The sequence below is a fragment of the Scleropages formosus genome, chromosome 2, assembly GCF_900964775.1.
Source record: "Scleropages formosus chromosome 2, fSclFor1.1, whole genome shotgun sequence".
NCBI classification, from domain to species: Eukaryota; Metazoa; Chordata; class Actinopteri; order Osteoglossiformes; family Osteoglossidae; genus Scleropages; species Scleropages formosus.
In genome coordinates this window covers 36,966,185-36,983,590 of record NC_041807.1, presented here as the reverse complement: position 1 = coordinate 36,983,590, position 17,406 = coordinate 36,966,185, and the positions used below count along the sequence as shown (strand labels likewise).

The window sequence follows — 17,406 nt, the reverse complement described above, 5'->3', positions numbered from 1 at the left end:
ACGGTGTAGAGGTCACTTATATGATCACACATGATAATTTCATCCTCATATTTTTATGGCACTTGCATTCGTGAAATTTCTAAATTTCTTCCCCTTTAAAAGCCTTCTGGTAACTGTTCCGCCAGGCACCGTGTCTGTTCTTCTCTGCACGTGTGTCACACACACACGAAGAGACCTATTCACACACAGACATCAATCAGATTGAAACAGAAGATATAGTGGTGGCCAAAGTGCTGGGGGAAGAAAACAAAAAGCACTGAGGTTTGCGACGAAGCAAGCGGCGTACATCTCACCGCCTGTCACCCCCATCCTTGTCATCCCAGGAACCCAATAACCTTGCGCTGTGTGTGTGTGTGTGTGTGTGTGAGATGCCTCTTCCAGTAAGAGAGATGGTTATTCTGGGGCCCGGCGGCCGGCAGCAACAGCGCGAGTCAGCTATCCGCAGGGGATGGGAGGGAGGGAAGCGGCGGAGCCGAAGAGCTTGCATTTTTAATTTCGGCTCGCAGTGGAATCCATCCAATTAGAAAACAAATTCTCAACAGCCGCTGCCAATTTCCGGCGAGTTCGTACCCCCCCCCCCCCCCCGCCAACCCCCTTCCCTGTACAAATTCCCAGCTTAAAGAAGGAGGGTGTCTGCATACTGCCGGAGAACTCAAGTTGTTGGGCTTATGTAACTCACGGAGCCGTGCGGGTCAGCGAGAAAGCCTTACTCAGCTCTACAAGTGAATGGGCCTCTGCCGACCTTCCGTATAAAAATTTAACCCTCTGGTGAGAGCAGCAAAGGAAACCAAAACAAAAGACGGAGTCGTAGTTCCCTAATAAAGTAACCCCTGAAGTAACGAATAATCATGGTGGGCTTGTGGGCAGCAGAAAATGGGACTTAACACATAGCAACACTATCTCATTGTGAACTGCAGAATAATAATAATATATTATTATTATTATTTAATAATAATAATAATAATAATAATAATAATAATAATAATAATAATAATATTATTATTATTATTATTATTATTAATACATGGGACAGCTTGTAACATAGTGCTTAGCGCTACTGCCTCTGGATCCAAAGGTCGCAGGTTCGATCCCCACCTCCAGCTCTAGTACCCTTGAGCAAGGTATTTACCCTAAATTGCTCCAGTAAAATTACCCAGCTGTATAAATGGGTAAATATTTGTAAGCTAATAATAACTGTAACCTTAACATTGTAAGTCGGTTTGGAGAAAAGCATCAGCTAAATAAATGTATTGTTATTTGAGCTATTTTCCAAAGCACTATACAATAAGTTTCCATTTTTTTTAAGCTACAACAATTATTGTAGCTTATGATTTATACAGCAGGGTAATTTTTACCGTATCATTTCGACGTGCTGAAAGGACCGTGATCCAGGGTACTACGGTAGAAGCAGGTATTCGAACCAAAGCACTTGTAATCACAGATACTCTCTAGCCACCGCGCCATCTGCTGTCCAAGTGGTGTAAGACTGACGAGAAAAGTGAAATTCAGCACTTCCATGTTTCAGTTACTCTGTTTTACCAAATGAAAGGACGGCGCAGAAACACACCGCGGCGTTTTCACGCTCGATTCAGCGGCACGTCCGGGGCGACGGCGGGAAACGGAGAGACGCGTCAAACAGAAACACGTCCTCCGCTGCGGCGCATTGCGACGACGCGGCCCGACGGCGGGAGGATGTCACGCTTCTGGTGGAATCCTGCGCTGCTGCGCAACTTAAATTTAAAATTAAAATAGAAAGAAAATTTGTAATATTAAAAAAAAAAAAAATACATAGTTATTCACAATTTGAAAATTTTACCATTTTTGTCGTTCTGTTATGTATGGGGCTGAATTCATATGTTGCCGTTTCAAGTGTTGTTGCTGTTGTTCCCCCCCCCCCCCACACACACACACACACACACACACACACACACACACACACAGTACAGGAACTGGATTTATACTATCCAGAAATTCAATTCATACTTCTATCACTACTCAATAACAATTATATTTACAGTCAAGGTTTCACAATAAAATATAAATTTTACATTAGCTAGCTACAAATAGAACATTTTGCTATAGGAAATATATATGTGTATATATAATATATAGATATAAATGTGTGTGTGAGAGAATAGTTTTATAAGACTGGTTTTGTATTTGTTGTTAGTTTGCAACATTCAGAATGACAAAAAAAAAAAAAAAAAAAAAAAAAACACGATTTCTTTAAAAATGGTTTGTGCTCAAAAAAACCTGCTTTGTGTCCTTAGCAGTAATTGACTGACACTGACAGTGCGACTGGCAAACTATTTTTGTACGAAAGGATCGAGATCTCTGCTCAGGGAACGCATCGCGCCCTTGCCTTGACGTCATCGCCGCAGAGCCGTTGCTCAGACATGATCACACACATCAACGCTCTTTGTCAACAATAAGAACCAGAAAAACGCAACGGTGACAAAGACGAGGAACGTGATCATCTGGTTACGTGAAACGCGGGTACCTAACTAACGGAACGTACCGGCCTCTTGGGTTCCGCCGGATTACATCACCTGCCTGAGGTGTGCAAAAAACCACCCCCCCCCCCAACCCGTCCTGGAACTGGCCTCCGGGGACCGATGGGCGAACCTCACCTCCGTGGACGAAACCCAGCAGTGTGCAGTCGGAAGGTCCCACCAGGTGGATCAAGCTGGACTGGCTGATCCCCACGGTGAAGGGCTCTGCAACGTGCACGAAGACACACACACAAACAAATGATCAGTTGTTGATGCCATCAATACCAGGGAAGAGAGTGAGCTCATTCTTATGGAGCTGGTCCATTATCAGCCAATACTACATCAGCTTCCGACACACCTTAATAATGGGGTAAAACCCAACTTGTTCAAACAGGTGTGTTAAAAACACGGTATTTCTACAACTGTGCTCTTCGTTAGTGCTAAAAAAACGTATCTGTACGCACAGAGACTCCACTGTCACCCTCATCACCTCTCTAAACGACAGCGGCCTTCATAGCAATAGCGCTAAATGCAGGGCTTTACGCAGCACCTCATCTACCCATTTTCACAAGTCGAGACCGTTTCACCGGCCGTTAGAAATGATTTTTCACGGGAAAATAAACAAGAAGGGAACATACCTTTTGTTTGTCTGTCTGCAAGGTGGAAAAATCATGGGAAAGAGAAAAATCAATAGGAGAATTAGGGAACGTGTCAACTGTGGCTCAGCGCTGAGAATTGAACAAAGCGACTCATTACTCTGGTACCGTCACGGTTAATTACTGGTCTGGACCCCCCCCCCCGAGAAGACGTAGCGCGTTCTTTCTTTCCTTCCCCATGCTGTCATCTGGACAATTATGTGATTTATCTCAGATTGATTGTTGATTCATGAAAGGTATTGTTACTGGGGGGTGTTTCTAGCTATCACAGTCCTACCTGGGCTGAGCACGGGCTGGATCATCTCCCCGTTCCTCTCCTTGGTCTCTAGGCGCTCCAGCTTCTGGGCCTCGTAATGTTTCTTTCCCTCTTCCTCCTGTTCCAGACTAGCGTACTGTGCACACACACAGACACAGAAACACTCATCACTATTATGAATGCAGTCCTTTCCTCGATCCATACACTACTGCAGCAGTGATCCATTCTGCAAACATACACAGATATTAAAATTACTTAGATATTTCGAATGGCTTCTGCTTATTATTATTATCATCCTCCGTCACTGTAGAGATTCTCCATCCCTTTTGAGATCCTCCATCATTGCAGAGATATTTTGTCCCTGTAGAGATTCTCCATCCCTTTTGAAATCCTCCATCATTGCAGAGATCCTCCATCACTGTAGAGATCTTCCATCCCTTTTGAGATCTTCCATCCCTTTTGAGATCCTCCATCATTGCAGAGATCTTCCATCCCTTTTGAGATCCTCCATCATTGCAGAGATCTTTTGTCCCTGTAGAGATTCTCCATCCCTTTTGAAATCCTCCATCACTGTAGAGATCTTCCATCCCTTTTGAGATCCTCCATCATTGCAGAGATCCTCCATCACTGTAGAGATCTTCCATCCCTTTTGAGATCCTCCATCATTGCAGAGATCCTCCATCACTGTAGAGATCTTCCATCCCTTTTGAGATCCTCCATCACCGTAGAGATCTTCCATCCCTTTTGAGATCCTCCATCATTGCAGAGATCCTCTATCACTGTAGAGATCCTCCATCCCTTTTGAGATCCTCCATCATTGCAGAGATCTTTTGTCCCTGTAGAGATTCTCCATCCCTTTTGAGATCCTCCATCACTGTAGAGATCTTCCATCCCTTTTGAGATCCTCCATCATTGCAGAAATCTTCTGTCCCTGTAGAGATGCTCCATCACTGTAGAGATTCTCCATCCCATTTGAGATCCTCCATCACTGTGGAGATCCACTATCACTGAGAGACTGATGCACACCAACAGCTGGACACCAAGATATGTTTTTAGCTTCTCAATTACCCTCAGCTTTGTCCCAGGGGTAGTTCTAAATGTATCAGTTCAACCTATTATGGAAGCTCAAAGCTATTCACCTGAAACAGGTTAATGATCATGGTCAATTATTCAAAATCACCCACAGCATCAACATCTCTGGATCATGGGCTATGGGGCCTATTTCCTTGCACGCACATTTGGTAAGACATAAGTCTCACTGCGAGGACATCAGAGCTACTGTTTTCGAGCGCGATTATCATTTACAAAAGATATGGGTCAGTTGCACTTTTCTCTGGAATGAGAAGTGTATTTTCAATTACGGCGACAATGAGGCTCAGCCCCTCCCTCCCAGGACCTCACCACCCTTCGCTTTTCCATTCGTCCATCAATGCGTCATCATGCAAATGAACTGAGAAGGCGATGGAGAATATCAACAGCAAGACAAATCTCCCTAGCTGTGAATCACCAGCTGAAGTTCCACTACATTCATCAAACTATTGGCTAAATGTGCCGCCGTCAGTTTAGCGCAACGTTAACAAAATAGCAAACTGGCTTTGAACATCTACCGTTGCAATGGAGAAATTCTCCCACCCAGTGCCAAGAAGTTGGCTGGGAGGATCTTGCAATATCACCATGACGACTATCCCTTGTGGGGCGCGTACACATGAACATGTGCAACCAGGAATGCGTTTCGCAGTGGACGCAAGAGTCGTCCGATTGGACAAATTCCGCTAAATGAGTCAGTGACTCGGAGGCCCGGCGACATGATGTAAAAATCCTGATTGCATTCCTCCTCCTGGTCCAAGACGTTCCCACGCAGCCTCACATCTCTCCATACTTACTGGGGATTGATTTTCATGGGCGTCTGCATATCCGGCGAAATGATGTAACCCTAACCTCTCCGGCAAACGCAGTATAAAGAAAACTGAAGAGAAACTCATCCGAGGCTGACGGTGCAAATCAATTTCCATCCAAGTCAAGATCAAGAAGTCCCTCATTTATTTATAGACCCTTAAAAGGCAGCCTTGAAAATTAATTCCTAATTTATCTTATTTCGTACGTCTTATTGATGCACCATTGCCACTCGATCTGCGGGCTCCAGATGGCCTCCATCATCAAAGACTAGCGCTGACATTTGGTGGCCCATGAAATAAGTTCGGTGAACTTTTTGGGGAAAAAAAAAAAAAAAAAACACAACGTCCCACAACTTTTCAGCTTTGAACACTTTCTGTCCACAAGTGGTCCAAACCTGAAAGTCTAGGTTCTCAGTTTTGGCTCTGATGTGATGGAATGAACTCCCTTTGTCACTCGGAGCTGCTGAATCCAGCACAACATTCAAGAACACAACTTTTCTCCTGATCTCCTAACTGCTCCATAAATTTGCACCGCACCATCTGTCACAATCACTCTGGTATTTCCTACCAGATCCACTAGGCAGCTATTCAGATAATGTGCCCCGGCAGAAACGGCGGAATGACAACGAACCGTCCCTCAACAATAATTTTCCTGTATCTAAAACAAGCTCTCAGTCTGCTGTGAAATGTACCTTGTTTTACTCTGATTTGTATGTTGCCTTGAAGAAAAGCCCCAGCTTCATGAATAAATGTAAAAGAGTGAGACATGCTCCCCCGTCACGTTGACCACACTGCATCTCAGCGCTCTGTGTGGATGAAGGGCACCCAAGGAGACTCTGGTTCAAATGACATCTTTCTGGTTAAAAGGTTAGACGTCTGTGATAGCAGTAAGATCCTAAAAATATCTTTCCGTCGCACACCCCATGCCTGCGTTCGCGTACGCGCTCCCAACTGATGCAGAACCCATAAGTGACAGTTCCTGATGGTGGGGGAACTGCGCTCCAGAACATGTCAGTGCAACAGGAGCACGGCTTAATATTCAAGGGACGTTTTTTGCAATAATTCTGCAGCTTTTCCCTTTCCCAAAACGTCAACGTGCACGTTAATCTCTATTTGCAGAACACCAGAAAACGGATGTATATCCCGCAAGTCTCCGCCGTGCCATGTCTATGCGGCCGAACACACGCAGACACACGTCAATCAGCTGTCAATGACATGTGGAGCTTCTGCAGTTGGTGGATGGAATAAAAGCAACGGGAAAAGAACTGCGAATACAGATGGGATGCATTTAATTATCCCTTTTACTGCCTGGGAATTGAGCAAACACAGAAATAAAGAAGTCCCTGAAAAAAGGTATTAAGACAAATTACATCCGTCCTCTTAGAAGATGCTGGGCTCAAAACAGAGGATTAAAACTGATCTGCACTTACAGATTTATTTAGCAATTCGTGTTACAATAATTCCTGTCTATTTAACGGAACGCATTTTTGCACCTCTCCCCAAAGAGTTCATTGGCGCTTCCATCAATGCGTCATAAACAGAGTTTTCGGAAAGAACAATAAATCTGCCCCACGGCCGACATCAGCATAAACACGTCACTCTCCGTAATCATGTTTAATCCACGGAGGATGGCGACCTTCGCAGTCTTCTCGGATTAACTAGACCTTTACCTTTTGGGGAATCGTTCGTTTGCCATTTCGCACCTTGGTTCTGGAAACCGAGAACCTTCCTTTGGTCACTGAAATATTTACACTGTCCGAGGCCCCAACCCCAACGCAAACGTTCTTTGCGGCGCGTGATGCAAACAGTCGTGAATTGGGCTTTGTCGCAGTCTTTTGAATCGGAGTCGAGCCGCATTACCGATTCCAACAAACACGGGGCAGGCAGCAACTGAGGAGTGATCGCCATGACAACAGAGACGCCCAGGGTCCCTTTCAAAGCTTTACGATGAATCGTTGGGGAGCGCCGGGTGGGTTTCAATCACATTCGCCACGAATACACAGATGAACAAGCTTCATTACCATCCCTTTGTACTCCGTCCAACGTGAACCGACCTTTCATCTACCCAGACAAGCCGACACCGATGTCCATGTTTGTGGCTCCGGTACCTGTGAGTTCCTTTCTTTGAGGGAGCAGTTCTGATGGCTTCCTGTCCACCGTGTCCTCCGTTAACCTTCGAGGTCCCTGTGAAACGGCTTCCGCTTCTTCCTCGTCAAAAGGAATCCACAAATTGTTTAAGGCGAACCCATGAACCACATCCCAGGTATCCATCAAAAATCCCACTTTGGGGGGTTAAAGTGCAGGACTCGCTAAGGTCCCAGGAGAAAGGCATTGAGTGGCTCCAATAAACACACACACATAAGTATGTAAAGAGGCCAATATGTAAACCCTGCAAGTCATCTAAGTCAAAACCATGTACCAAGTATCAATTCATCAGTCCATGAGTCCACCCATCCATCCATCAGTAGATCCATCCATCCATCCATCCATCCAACCAATTCTTTGGCTAAAGAGGCATCAAGAAATGTACTACACTTGGTGAAAATTTTGATTAAAGGACAAAAATCCAATAACTTTATTCAAACACTCTTCTGAGAACTGGGTCTAACACAAACAAATCCGAGATCTTTAGTGTCCCAAAAAAAAGATCAGTATGAAATCCAGCAATTTTTCAGATCAGCATTTGGCACAATATCTGAACTCAGCCCACGTCTGAGCTCCGCTCTAAGTTCACGTGCAGATCTGGAGAGCTGTATTTTGACATGATCAAAGTTATTGAAGAGCCACATCATAGCAAATGCTGAAAAATAATTTGGCCAATTATAATAACTGCCAGTTTCTGTGGGTCTGTTGAATCATACGGGAGTACATGTTGCCTTCTGAGGTTCGTGACATGCTAGAAATGCAAGTACAAGTGTTTCCAGGGCTTTTTACCCTCAGGAATGTAATATTTACTTCTGGTGCATAATGATGTTATAATATTCAATACACCGCAGTTTCATTAAACAACTGAACATTGTTGTTCAATATCTTTCCCTGGTTTATAAGTCCACTTTGGCTCATGCGATGCGTCACTATCCCCTATGGTAAACACCTCAATCACAGCAAGCCTGGACCTCTCAGTAAAACGGCGACCTACCTCGATGGGAGGGACCTCGATGATCTTGTCCACATTTTGGAGGGAGAACGGGACATACCACAGGGTCGCCTTGTTTGTCACCTTCTTGGCTCCTATAAAACATGAAACTTTGTATGAGGCACTGAGAGAGAAGCTAAACTAAAAAATAACTGGAAAATACTGAAAGGGAAAATTTCATGAACCCAAATTCTGGAAACTGATAAACACATAGACCAGCTTCGCTTTCCTGCATGGAAAACCATTCCATGTTGAGCATCGATGGGAGAGAAAACCTTGCCAAACATTGTTCCGTGTCAAACCCTTCATAAAGACACGGACAGAATTTATACAGTCTGAAACAAACAGATTGATAACAGGTAAAGCACAGATGTTCTCGGTTCTGGAACGACCTCCCCCTCTCACTCAGAACTGCTGAATCCCTGTCCACATTTACAAAAGGTTTGAAAACTCACCTCTTCCAGACTCACTTTGCCCATCATCTCTTAAGTTCATGTAAGGTGTAAATGTTCATGCACCATAACTTTAAGATCATGTCCGGATAAACCTTTACACAGCTACTCCTGTAATGTAACATAAACGTTTACAAGAATCATTAAAAAAATTTTTTTAAAAATTACTAGAAAGGTGATTTGGAATCGCGGATTTTATGCAGCTACTTCTGTGATGAACATTGGTTCATATGGTGGAAAGAAACTAACTTAAGAATCACACGTCAAACTATGTCTCTTTCTCTTAATGTAATGTACAAATTGTATTCTCTGAGACGTACGTCGCTTTGGAGAAAAGCATCTGTTAAATGGATAAATGTAAATAGTAAAATTATGGAAAAAAAAAAGCTTGATATGTGCAACTTAAACATTTAGAGCGGTAAATTAGTCAAGTGGCTGTCTAAACAGACATACTATTATTATTTTAATTTTGGTCAACAGACAAAGCTTGTTTCATTTATGTACGCCAAAGAATGGGGAGTTCAACATATGAAATAATACTTAGAATAATAAGAATAATTTTTTCAATTTTTATAAAGCGCTCTTCTCACGCAGTGACACAGACTGCTTATTATTATTATCATTATTACTAACCATTATTGATCTGTCTCCTTTATCCAAGCTGACTGACAGAGTTGGGATTGTACATTGTTATTCACAATTATTTACTAATTTATTCAGCAAGATAATGTTGACTGCATCATTTCAGGGTAAATACCTCGATCGAGCAGTTGCAGGCAACAGCTCTAAAAACTAGGCACTGAACTGCTACACATCTGCTTATTATATATAGCTGACTGTCTATTTCCAGGTTGTTGGATGCTTTGTTCAGCTACTTTCCGGACCGCCTGTTCAGAGCTGGTCCTACTTGACAGCACTTTGGCATTAAATCCTGGCAAACAAACATCCTGGATTTTGCACAAAAAAAAAAAAAAAAAAATCAAGATAGCAAGCAGGTCTTTACACAGGATTACGAAATCTCTAGGACAAAATATACCTTCAGCTCAGCTGGCACTAAATACCGACCCATCTTCAATGAAAGGGGAAGAGCGCAGATGCAGTCCGCGCGCGCGTCCGTCGTGACCCCGCAGAGCAGGCCGGTCATCCGGCAGACCGTAAGGGTGCGCGCCACATCTGGAACATCTGCACAGCCGACATCACCACGGTGCATCGCCGAGGCCAGTGACACAGATCGGCTCCGAACACCTGAGGTGCGCTCGGACCGGGCGGAGGCCAGAGGGACCGAGTAGCAATCTGCAGGATGTTCTACGGGCAATTGAAATCTGGACAGCTGTACAAAGGCCGTGCTACCGAAAACACTGTAAAATAACAAAGTGGCCTCTTCTTTGCGCTGTAACATCAATCTAGTGATTGTGAAGAGTCTGTAACATGTGGGACTGGACCGAGACACTTGGTCCAGTGCGACAAACTGCCTTTAGACCGCATTTGTAAATTGCGGCAAGCAGTCGAGTGAGAGACTGTGAGACGCATTGCATTGTGGGAACTGTGTACCCACGCTGTCGGCTGTATTCCGGCTCTCTTGCTTGTATACGTGTTCGTGTCCTCTGTTTAGTACCACTGAGTTTTAATTCTTCGATTATTCATTTACTCAAAAGGGACATATATAACACTTTTCAAATTATTTTATATTAAATTGTATTGTTATTCAATCTATTTTAATGTGATACACAAGTTTTTCCTTATGCATCATTCAGAATAATCTGGGGGTGAACTTGGGATGGGCCGGGAGCAAACTGGAATTTTTACATTTAAGTAAATAACAGTATAGTAATAGTAAAGTTTAATAATGGAATAAGGAATTTTATTATTAGGTTTTTCGATATTACATCAGTTTTCTGGAATAAATTAAGAACGGATAAATAGGATAAGTGTATTTATTCACAGCAATCTCTGCATGAACGCCCAATTCTGCTGTTTAAAATAGGTAAAGAATTATTATAAATAGTTGAATATACAAACCTCATATTGTAACTCTGAAGGTCAGATCAAGTGATTATAATAATATTAATAATAATAATAATAATAATAATATTTTATTATCATCATCATCATCATCATCCCTGGTCCAGCTACTCTGTTTCACAGAGACATCCCTCAGCACCAACAAATCTTGCATTTACAACCTGCACACTCTTGGCACAGGCAGGCAACAAGGAGAATCTCTGATACTTAAACAAGTACCATTGATCTTCTCAATCTGTTGTTTGTCCTCTAATTAGAATTTTAAAGAATAAACAAACTATTTCGTGCCCTAAGGATTCTCATACACGGCTTTGGTGATCGCTGAAATTAAGTCAACATGCTTTGTAGCGCAAAGCATGAAACGCCGGAGGTTGTCATTTCGAAATAATAGCGGCCCGACCGCACATTGAAGGGCCTTTCTTCAGCGCACGCTGACATTTACAGAACTCCACGGGAGGCGTGTCATCCGCACCAGAAGAGCTGCCGCGATGTGTGCGACACTAACTGCGCCGGCCGTAAAAAAGGATTACAGACATAACGTTGTGGAGAGCTGGTCCGCTTTTACACCGAAGGAGTAAGACGAGCAGGGCAACGACGGCACCGAACATCACGGTGCTCTTCAGGGATTCCAGAAAGCAGACTATTCTTATTATTATTATTAATAAATCTGACTGGTTTCTCCAAACAGTGACTTAGTACAACAGGTTTGCAGCTTCTTAGTTATTTACCCATTTATTTACCATGTTTGGCCTGCCGTTTTGAAGTTTACACCACATTCATTTATCTGACGCTTTTCTCCAAATCAACTTACAGCGTGAAGCTATTCACACTGATTTACTTAGTATTAATACAGCAGAGTAACTTTTACTGGAGCCGTTCAGGGTAAGTACCTCGATCTCGGGTACGAGAGCAGGAGCTTTGGCGGCGCTTTTGATGGCTCGGGCCTCGGCACGGACACGGACTCAAAGGCCTCCGTGAACCGCGGCTCGGTTTTAAGTCCGACCGCTACGTGCTTCCGAAATCCCGCTAACAAGGTATAAAATGTACAAGGGCCTCGATGACAGAGCGGTTCTGACAAACCGCTTTTGGGAATAGCGCTTGCGTCGCACGCGCCGATAAAAACGGCCTGACAGCCCGGTTGCCATGACAACCGCGCACAGCATTGAGCCGTGGCGGCGAACGCACGTCTTCTAATTGCTCCCCGCAGTGTGTCCCCCAAAAATGATCACCCGCGGGTATGTATATTTACGTGTCACGAGCTGGATGTGACAAACTGTCCGTCTGCAAACCTTTCCATCATCGCAACGTATATCTTGTTTAAAATTCGTGAAAGTTGCTGGAAACACGGGGGCGGTACAGCACTGTGCTCAGCATCGTTTGGGTTGTCTGGAGCTGCCTTGAACTCGTGTCTCATGAAGTTTCACGCGGTTGCATCTCCGAAAGTGTTATCCCATGGACCATGATCTTCCACCTTGGTCACATACGGGCATCATGATAAAAGATCACTTTTTTTTTTTTTCTTCTTTAACCAGGGTCCCTCCATCAGTGCAGGACAGGACCAGCCTGCCTCGTACGAGCAGCCCCGGAAGCTCCCGTTGTACGTGCAGCCCTTTACGTGACTCATTTCAATGCATTCATGTAACCGACACTTCTCTCCAAAGCGACTTACAACATTAAGCTACTTACACTGATTTACCCATTTACACTGCTCAACAATACAGCTGATTTACATTTATTTATTTAGCAGATGCTTTTCTCCAAAGCGACTTCCAACGAACTCCACGTAGTGTTATCAGCCCGCACACCTTACTCACCACGGTGACTTACACTGCTAGACACACTACTTACACTGGGTCACTCATCCATACATCAGTGGAACACACTCTCTCTGTCACTCACACGCTATGGGGGAACCTGAACAGCATGTCCTTGGAGTGTGGGAGGAAACCAGAGCACCCGGTGGAAACCCATGCAGACACGGGGAGAACATGCAAACACAGACTGAGCGGGGATCGAACCCATGTCCTCTCGCACCACCCAGGCGCTGTACCACTGGATTTATTTATTATTATTTACTTATTTATTAAGTCACCCTTTATCAATAACCGCTTGAAAATGGTCAAATAATCCTATAAGGATGTAGATACAGGAGGAGTTGTTGGAGATACTGTCTTGGACCAAAGGACTCAAATTCAAACCACACCTCCTGCTGTAGCACTCTTGAGCAAGGTATGTACCCTGAATTGGTATAGTAATACCGCACATCAAGCCATTATTAACAACTGCTTGTCCAGTCTAGGGTGGCGGTGGTCCAGAGTCCGTCTCGGAAGCATACGGCATGAGTCAGGGTACACCCTGGACGGGACGCCACTCCATCACAGAGACTGTTATTACTCTTGTCAAGTTATTCTGCTCATATTTTATTGCACTTCCTAACAAACATCTTTACACGGTGCTGTTGACATTTTACCTGCTTCTTACGGCAGATTTGGTCACAGCAAAGGTGCTGACCTCTCATTACCGTTGGCTGTCGGGATCTCCTATGACTCTCCCACCTCGAAAAAAAAATGCCGTGCGGTAACACACGCCACACGCTCCGTTCCTGGACGAGCACAGGATCGAATACCACTGGCGAGATGACAAGTGACACGTTTTACATTTGTAACCCGCGAGTAAATCTCGGAGAAACATGCGACTCTGAGGAGCGCAGGGGTGGTGGTGGTGCATGCGAAGCGGAGCATGCGGCCGCCTCCCTGGACATGAACAAATATGCATGCAACTCGTAATCATTCATAGAGGCATGGAGCTGTCGCAGTGGCAAACAGCTGCATGAGAACACGTCAAAGTGTGTGTTTCTATTTAAAGGGACAGGTGAGGAAAAGCGCTTCGTCCCACGGAAGCCTGCTGAGCTCGAACCCCTCGAGCGTGAAGGACTCAGAGGAGAAGAAACCCATAAACTGTCACACGTCTGGAAGATGAGGTTGCACACATCTGCTGGAGATGGAGAGCTTCTTGCTAATCATGTTTTCAAGATCACGGTGATGGATGGACGGATGGATGGATGATTTCGAAAGAAACCCTTCAAGTTCACCCAAAATACCAAAGCAGGTTGCAGTTTCCACTACATATACTACCAGTCAGAAGTTTGAGTACATCTGGTTAACTCAGGCAATAATAACAGTAATTTTATTACTAATAGTCATTTTTGTAAATTTGTGATTTATGCCTTGTGTTTTTCTTTCCTTATGTCATAGGCTGCTGAGAGGATTCACAAGTAAGAATTTCATTGTATGGTGTAACGAACTGTTCACTGTACACATGACAATAAACTCTTGAATCTCGAATCTTGAATCAATACGGGACAAAGCCGACAAAAGAGCGAAAGCACAGTGGCCCACGAGTGTCCTCCATCTCTGGGGAGACATGGCGCCTCATTCCCGATCGCACTTGCTCGCCAAAAACCGGATGTGAAAACACGCCCGTACCCGGACCCGCGGTGCTCAGCGGTTCCGCTCTCCTCCGAGATGCGGGGGTTCAGACGGAACCTTTATTCCCGCCGCCGCTCACGCAGCGGGGACTGTTGACCGAGACAAGGTTTCCGACTGACCTCGGAAACGTGACGGCGGAGAAACGGTCCTCACGTGTCGTGCCGCCTGACACCTTTTTATCGACAACGTTCTCACGAGAACTTCAGAAGCTCGTTTTTCCAGGCTCTCAAATGGTAGGGGACTAGATCTCTGTATGGACTGAGATTTAATCCCGTCGGAGGAGCCTTTACTCTCACTGTAACAAAACAAACTGGACCCCATTCATAACATTTTAGGAACAATTCATGTTTTTTTATTTGGCGGGGCGGGGGGGGGGTCAGGCAACCAGGGTTCCGTCCCAGCAAGTGGGCGACATACAGTTCGCATGACCACAGGACCCGGCCCCAATGTGAGGGTCTCATTTACACCCAATTTGGACCCTCCTTTAAATTACTGAAATGTTAAACAATTAAGTTTTCTATATTAAATAAAGATTTTATAACAATCTATAATACATACTTTCAATATATTTGATATAATAAATTACAATGCAGTTATAATTATGATTTAGGCCCGAAAAAAGGAGCTTCAGCTCAAAAAAAAAAAAAAAAAAAAAAAACATATAATACATGAAAAGCACTAACCATATGAATGCTCCGGTGAGGCTACAGTAAAACCATAGTAAAACCACGGCATTTGTGTGTGAAGTAAGGCCATCCAAGTAATTAAAAAAAAAAAAAAAAACACAGCAAAGGATTGAAAAGCTCCATTAAAACTACAAAAGGAGCAAATAAAATATTTGTGAAATAAAACATTCAGGTCTTGTATTTCAGTAGGGATATTATAAGTTGATATTCCCAAAAGGGCAGTTTCGCGGCGAAGTGTCGGACACGTGTGGTTTTCATTTATGTTTTTTTTTTTTTTTTTCCAGCGTTCAAAAGGAGGAAAAGAAAGGGTTTGGTCCACCTGTCCGCCAGGGAAGGCCGCAAAACCCCCGGCGCGCAGCACCCACGAAGGCCCCCGGGGAGCGTGACTGAGCCCCCGCTGACGTGATGCGACCCGACTGGCGGCGCGGTCCTTGGCGAACCGCGCGCCCCCCGGACTGCCGGGCTCCGGCACGACCCCTGCTCTCAATCGGCTCCGCAAAGCCAGCGGAGGAGGAGGCTGAGCATCCCAGCGTGCACCTGGAGCGACCGAACGACGAGCCGAGCGCGGCTTCGCACCTGCAGCCAGGAGCCACGCGTCCCTTTACCGACGGCAGTTTTTCCCCAGTTTAGCGACGTCAGGGTTCCGCAGTCCTGCATTCCACACTCACGGCAAGGACTCGGACGACCAGTAGGCGGCGTAGCGGTCGGAGCGCTCCCCTTGCAAACAAAAAGTGGGTTCGAATCCCACCTCCTGCTGTTGTACCCTCAGTCACGGTACTGACCCTGAACTGATACAGTAAATACCCAGCTGTATAAATGTGTAAATCAGTGTAAGTAGCATAATGCTGTAAGTCACTTTGGAGGGAAGCATCTGCTAAATAGATGATTATATAAATAAATGCAGGAAACAGGCAGAAAATTTATTCAATTTATCTCATGGAAAAAAACGGTAGTGAGATGTTGCACAGACTTGTGTTACGTAAGAGCCGTTCCCCTGTCACCACTAATACAGCAGGCGGGGAGATAGACTGTTTTATTCATACAGATCTGTGCATGGGCAAGCGGGAGCTCGGGGTGGGGGTGTGTGTGTGTGCGTGCACTCGCACTGTGCAAGAATATAAAGTGCGTGCGTCCTCATGCATACTTGTAGGCCGGTTTCTTTATTTTCGGGGCACTGAGAGCAACAATATTATTAGTATTAATATTATTATCGTTGGTACAACAGAGTAAAATTTTACTAAACGAGATTGGGGTAAGTGCTCTTGATCAAGGGTACTTCAGCAGGAGATAGGCTTCGAACCCAGGACCCGGCGATGCTCCGAGGACTACGCCCCCCATCACCCTGCACGAACAGCACTTCCTGAAGAAAGTGGGAAACGTTTCCCCGGAAAGCAGAAATTCTTTGAGCTCAAAGAAAAAAAAAAATAAAGTGCAAAACTGAGATTATGAATTATTTATGGCATTAGTGAGAGTCGCCGGGAAATGACGAGACGCAAACGGGTGTGCGAGGTCAGGAGTGTGTGCGCGCGTGCAGAGCAGAGAAACTCCTGGACACCGCTGATGGTGGGGAGTGCGGGGACCCCCGCTGGAGGGCGCAGAGCAGCACGGCGCCCCCCCTCCCCCCAACGCTAACCCAGTGTGACAGGAGCAAATAATGTCCGCTCCCGTTCTCTCCCATCCCCCCTGGGGCTCCGAGTGGACCGTGAGAAACCCCAGTGCGCCTTCCTGGCGCGAACCCCCTCCCCCCCCCCACACACACACACACACACACTCACACACATACAAACGCTGCTGTTGCGCCCAACCCCCAAACTCGACACACTGAACCGCTGCAGGCTGCGGACAGATGTCCCGCCTCGGTCAGACGACTCCCTTGGTCCCACCCACATGAGGAAGCAAAGCTCCTTCGATTGGTCTCTCTGATTATGACATCATCAAACTACACAAGGACTAAGACTTGTTCAACACGCAGTGTTAGCTGAGTCCTGCGGGTGACTGAATGAGAGTGTGTGTGTGTGTGTGTGTGTGTGTGTGTGTGTGTGTGTGTGTGATTGCCCTGTGATGACCTGGAGTCCCATCCAGGGTGTACCCAATCTCACACCTTGTGATTCCAGGATAGGCTCTGCCCCACCGCGACCCTGCAATGGACAATCAGCTATAGAGACAATGAATGAAGCCCTGCTGTTGGGACCGCAACGCTGTAAAACTGGGTCCAGGATGGACTCGGCATGGACGCTGCACATCGGAGAGCCATCTTTTTGCGTGGCTGATTTATCCTCACCAATTTGGGGGCGGGGCAACAGCCGAGGGGGGTCACTGACTG

The 17,406-nt window shown here is 45.3% G+C and overlaps 1 protein-coding gene across 2 annotated transcripts in view; it reads right to left on the bottom strand.

Annotated features, from left to right (window-relative positions):
• acot7 (acyl-CoA thioesterase 7) overlaps window positions 1–17,406 on the bottom strand; it is a 76,328-nt gene that overhangs the window by 39,786 nt on the left and 19,136 nt on the right. For both annotated transcript variants that reach the window (XM_018736550.2, XM_018736551.2), the window contains exons 4-7: window positions 8,439–8,530; window positions 3,426–3,540; window positions 3,131–3,145; window positions 2,631–2,717 (exon numbers count right to left, since the gene is read on the bottom strand). In XM_018736550.2, the coding sequence (XP_018592066.1) occupies window positions 2,631–2,717; window positions 3,131–3,145; window positions 3,426–3,540; window positions 8,439–8,530 (309 nt within the window). The remainder of the gene's footprint in view (window positions 1–2,630; window positions 2,718–3,130; window positions 3,146–3,425; window positions 3,541–8,438; window positions 8,531–17,406) is intronic.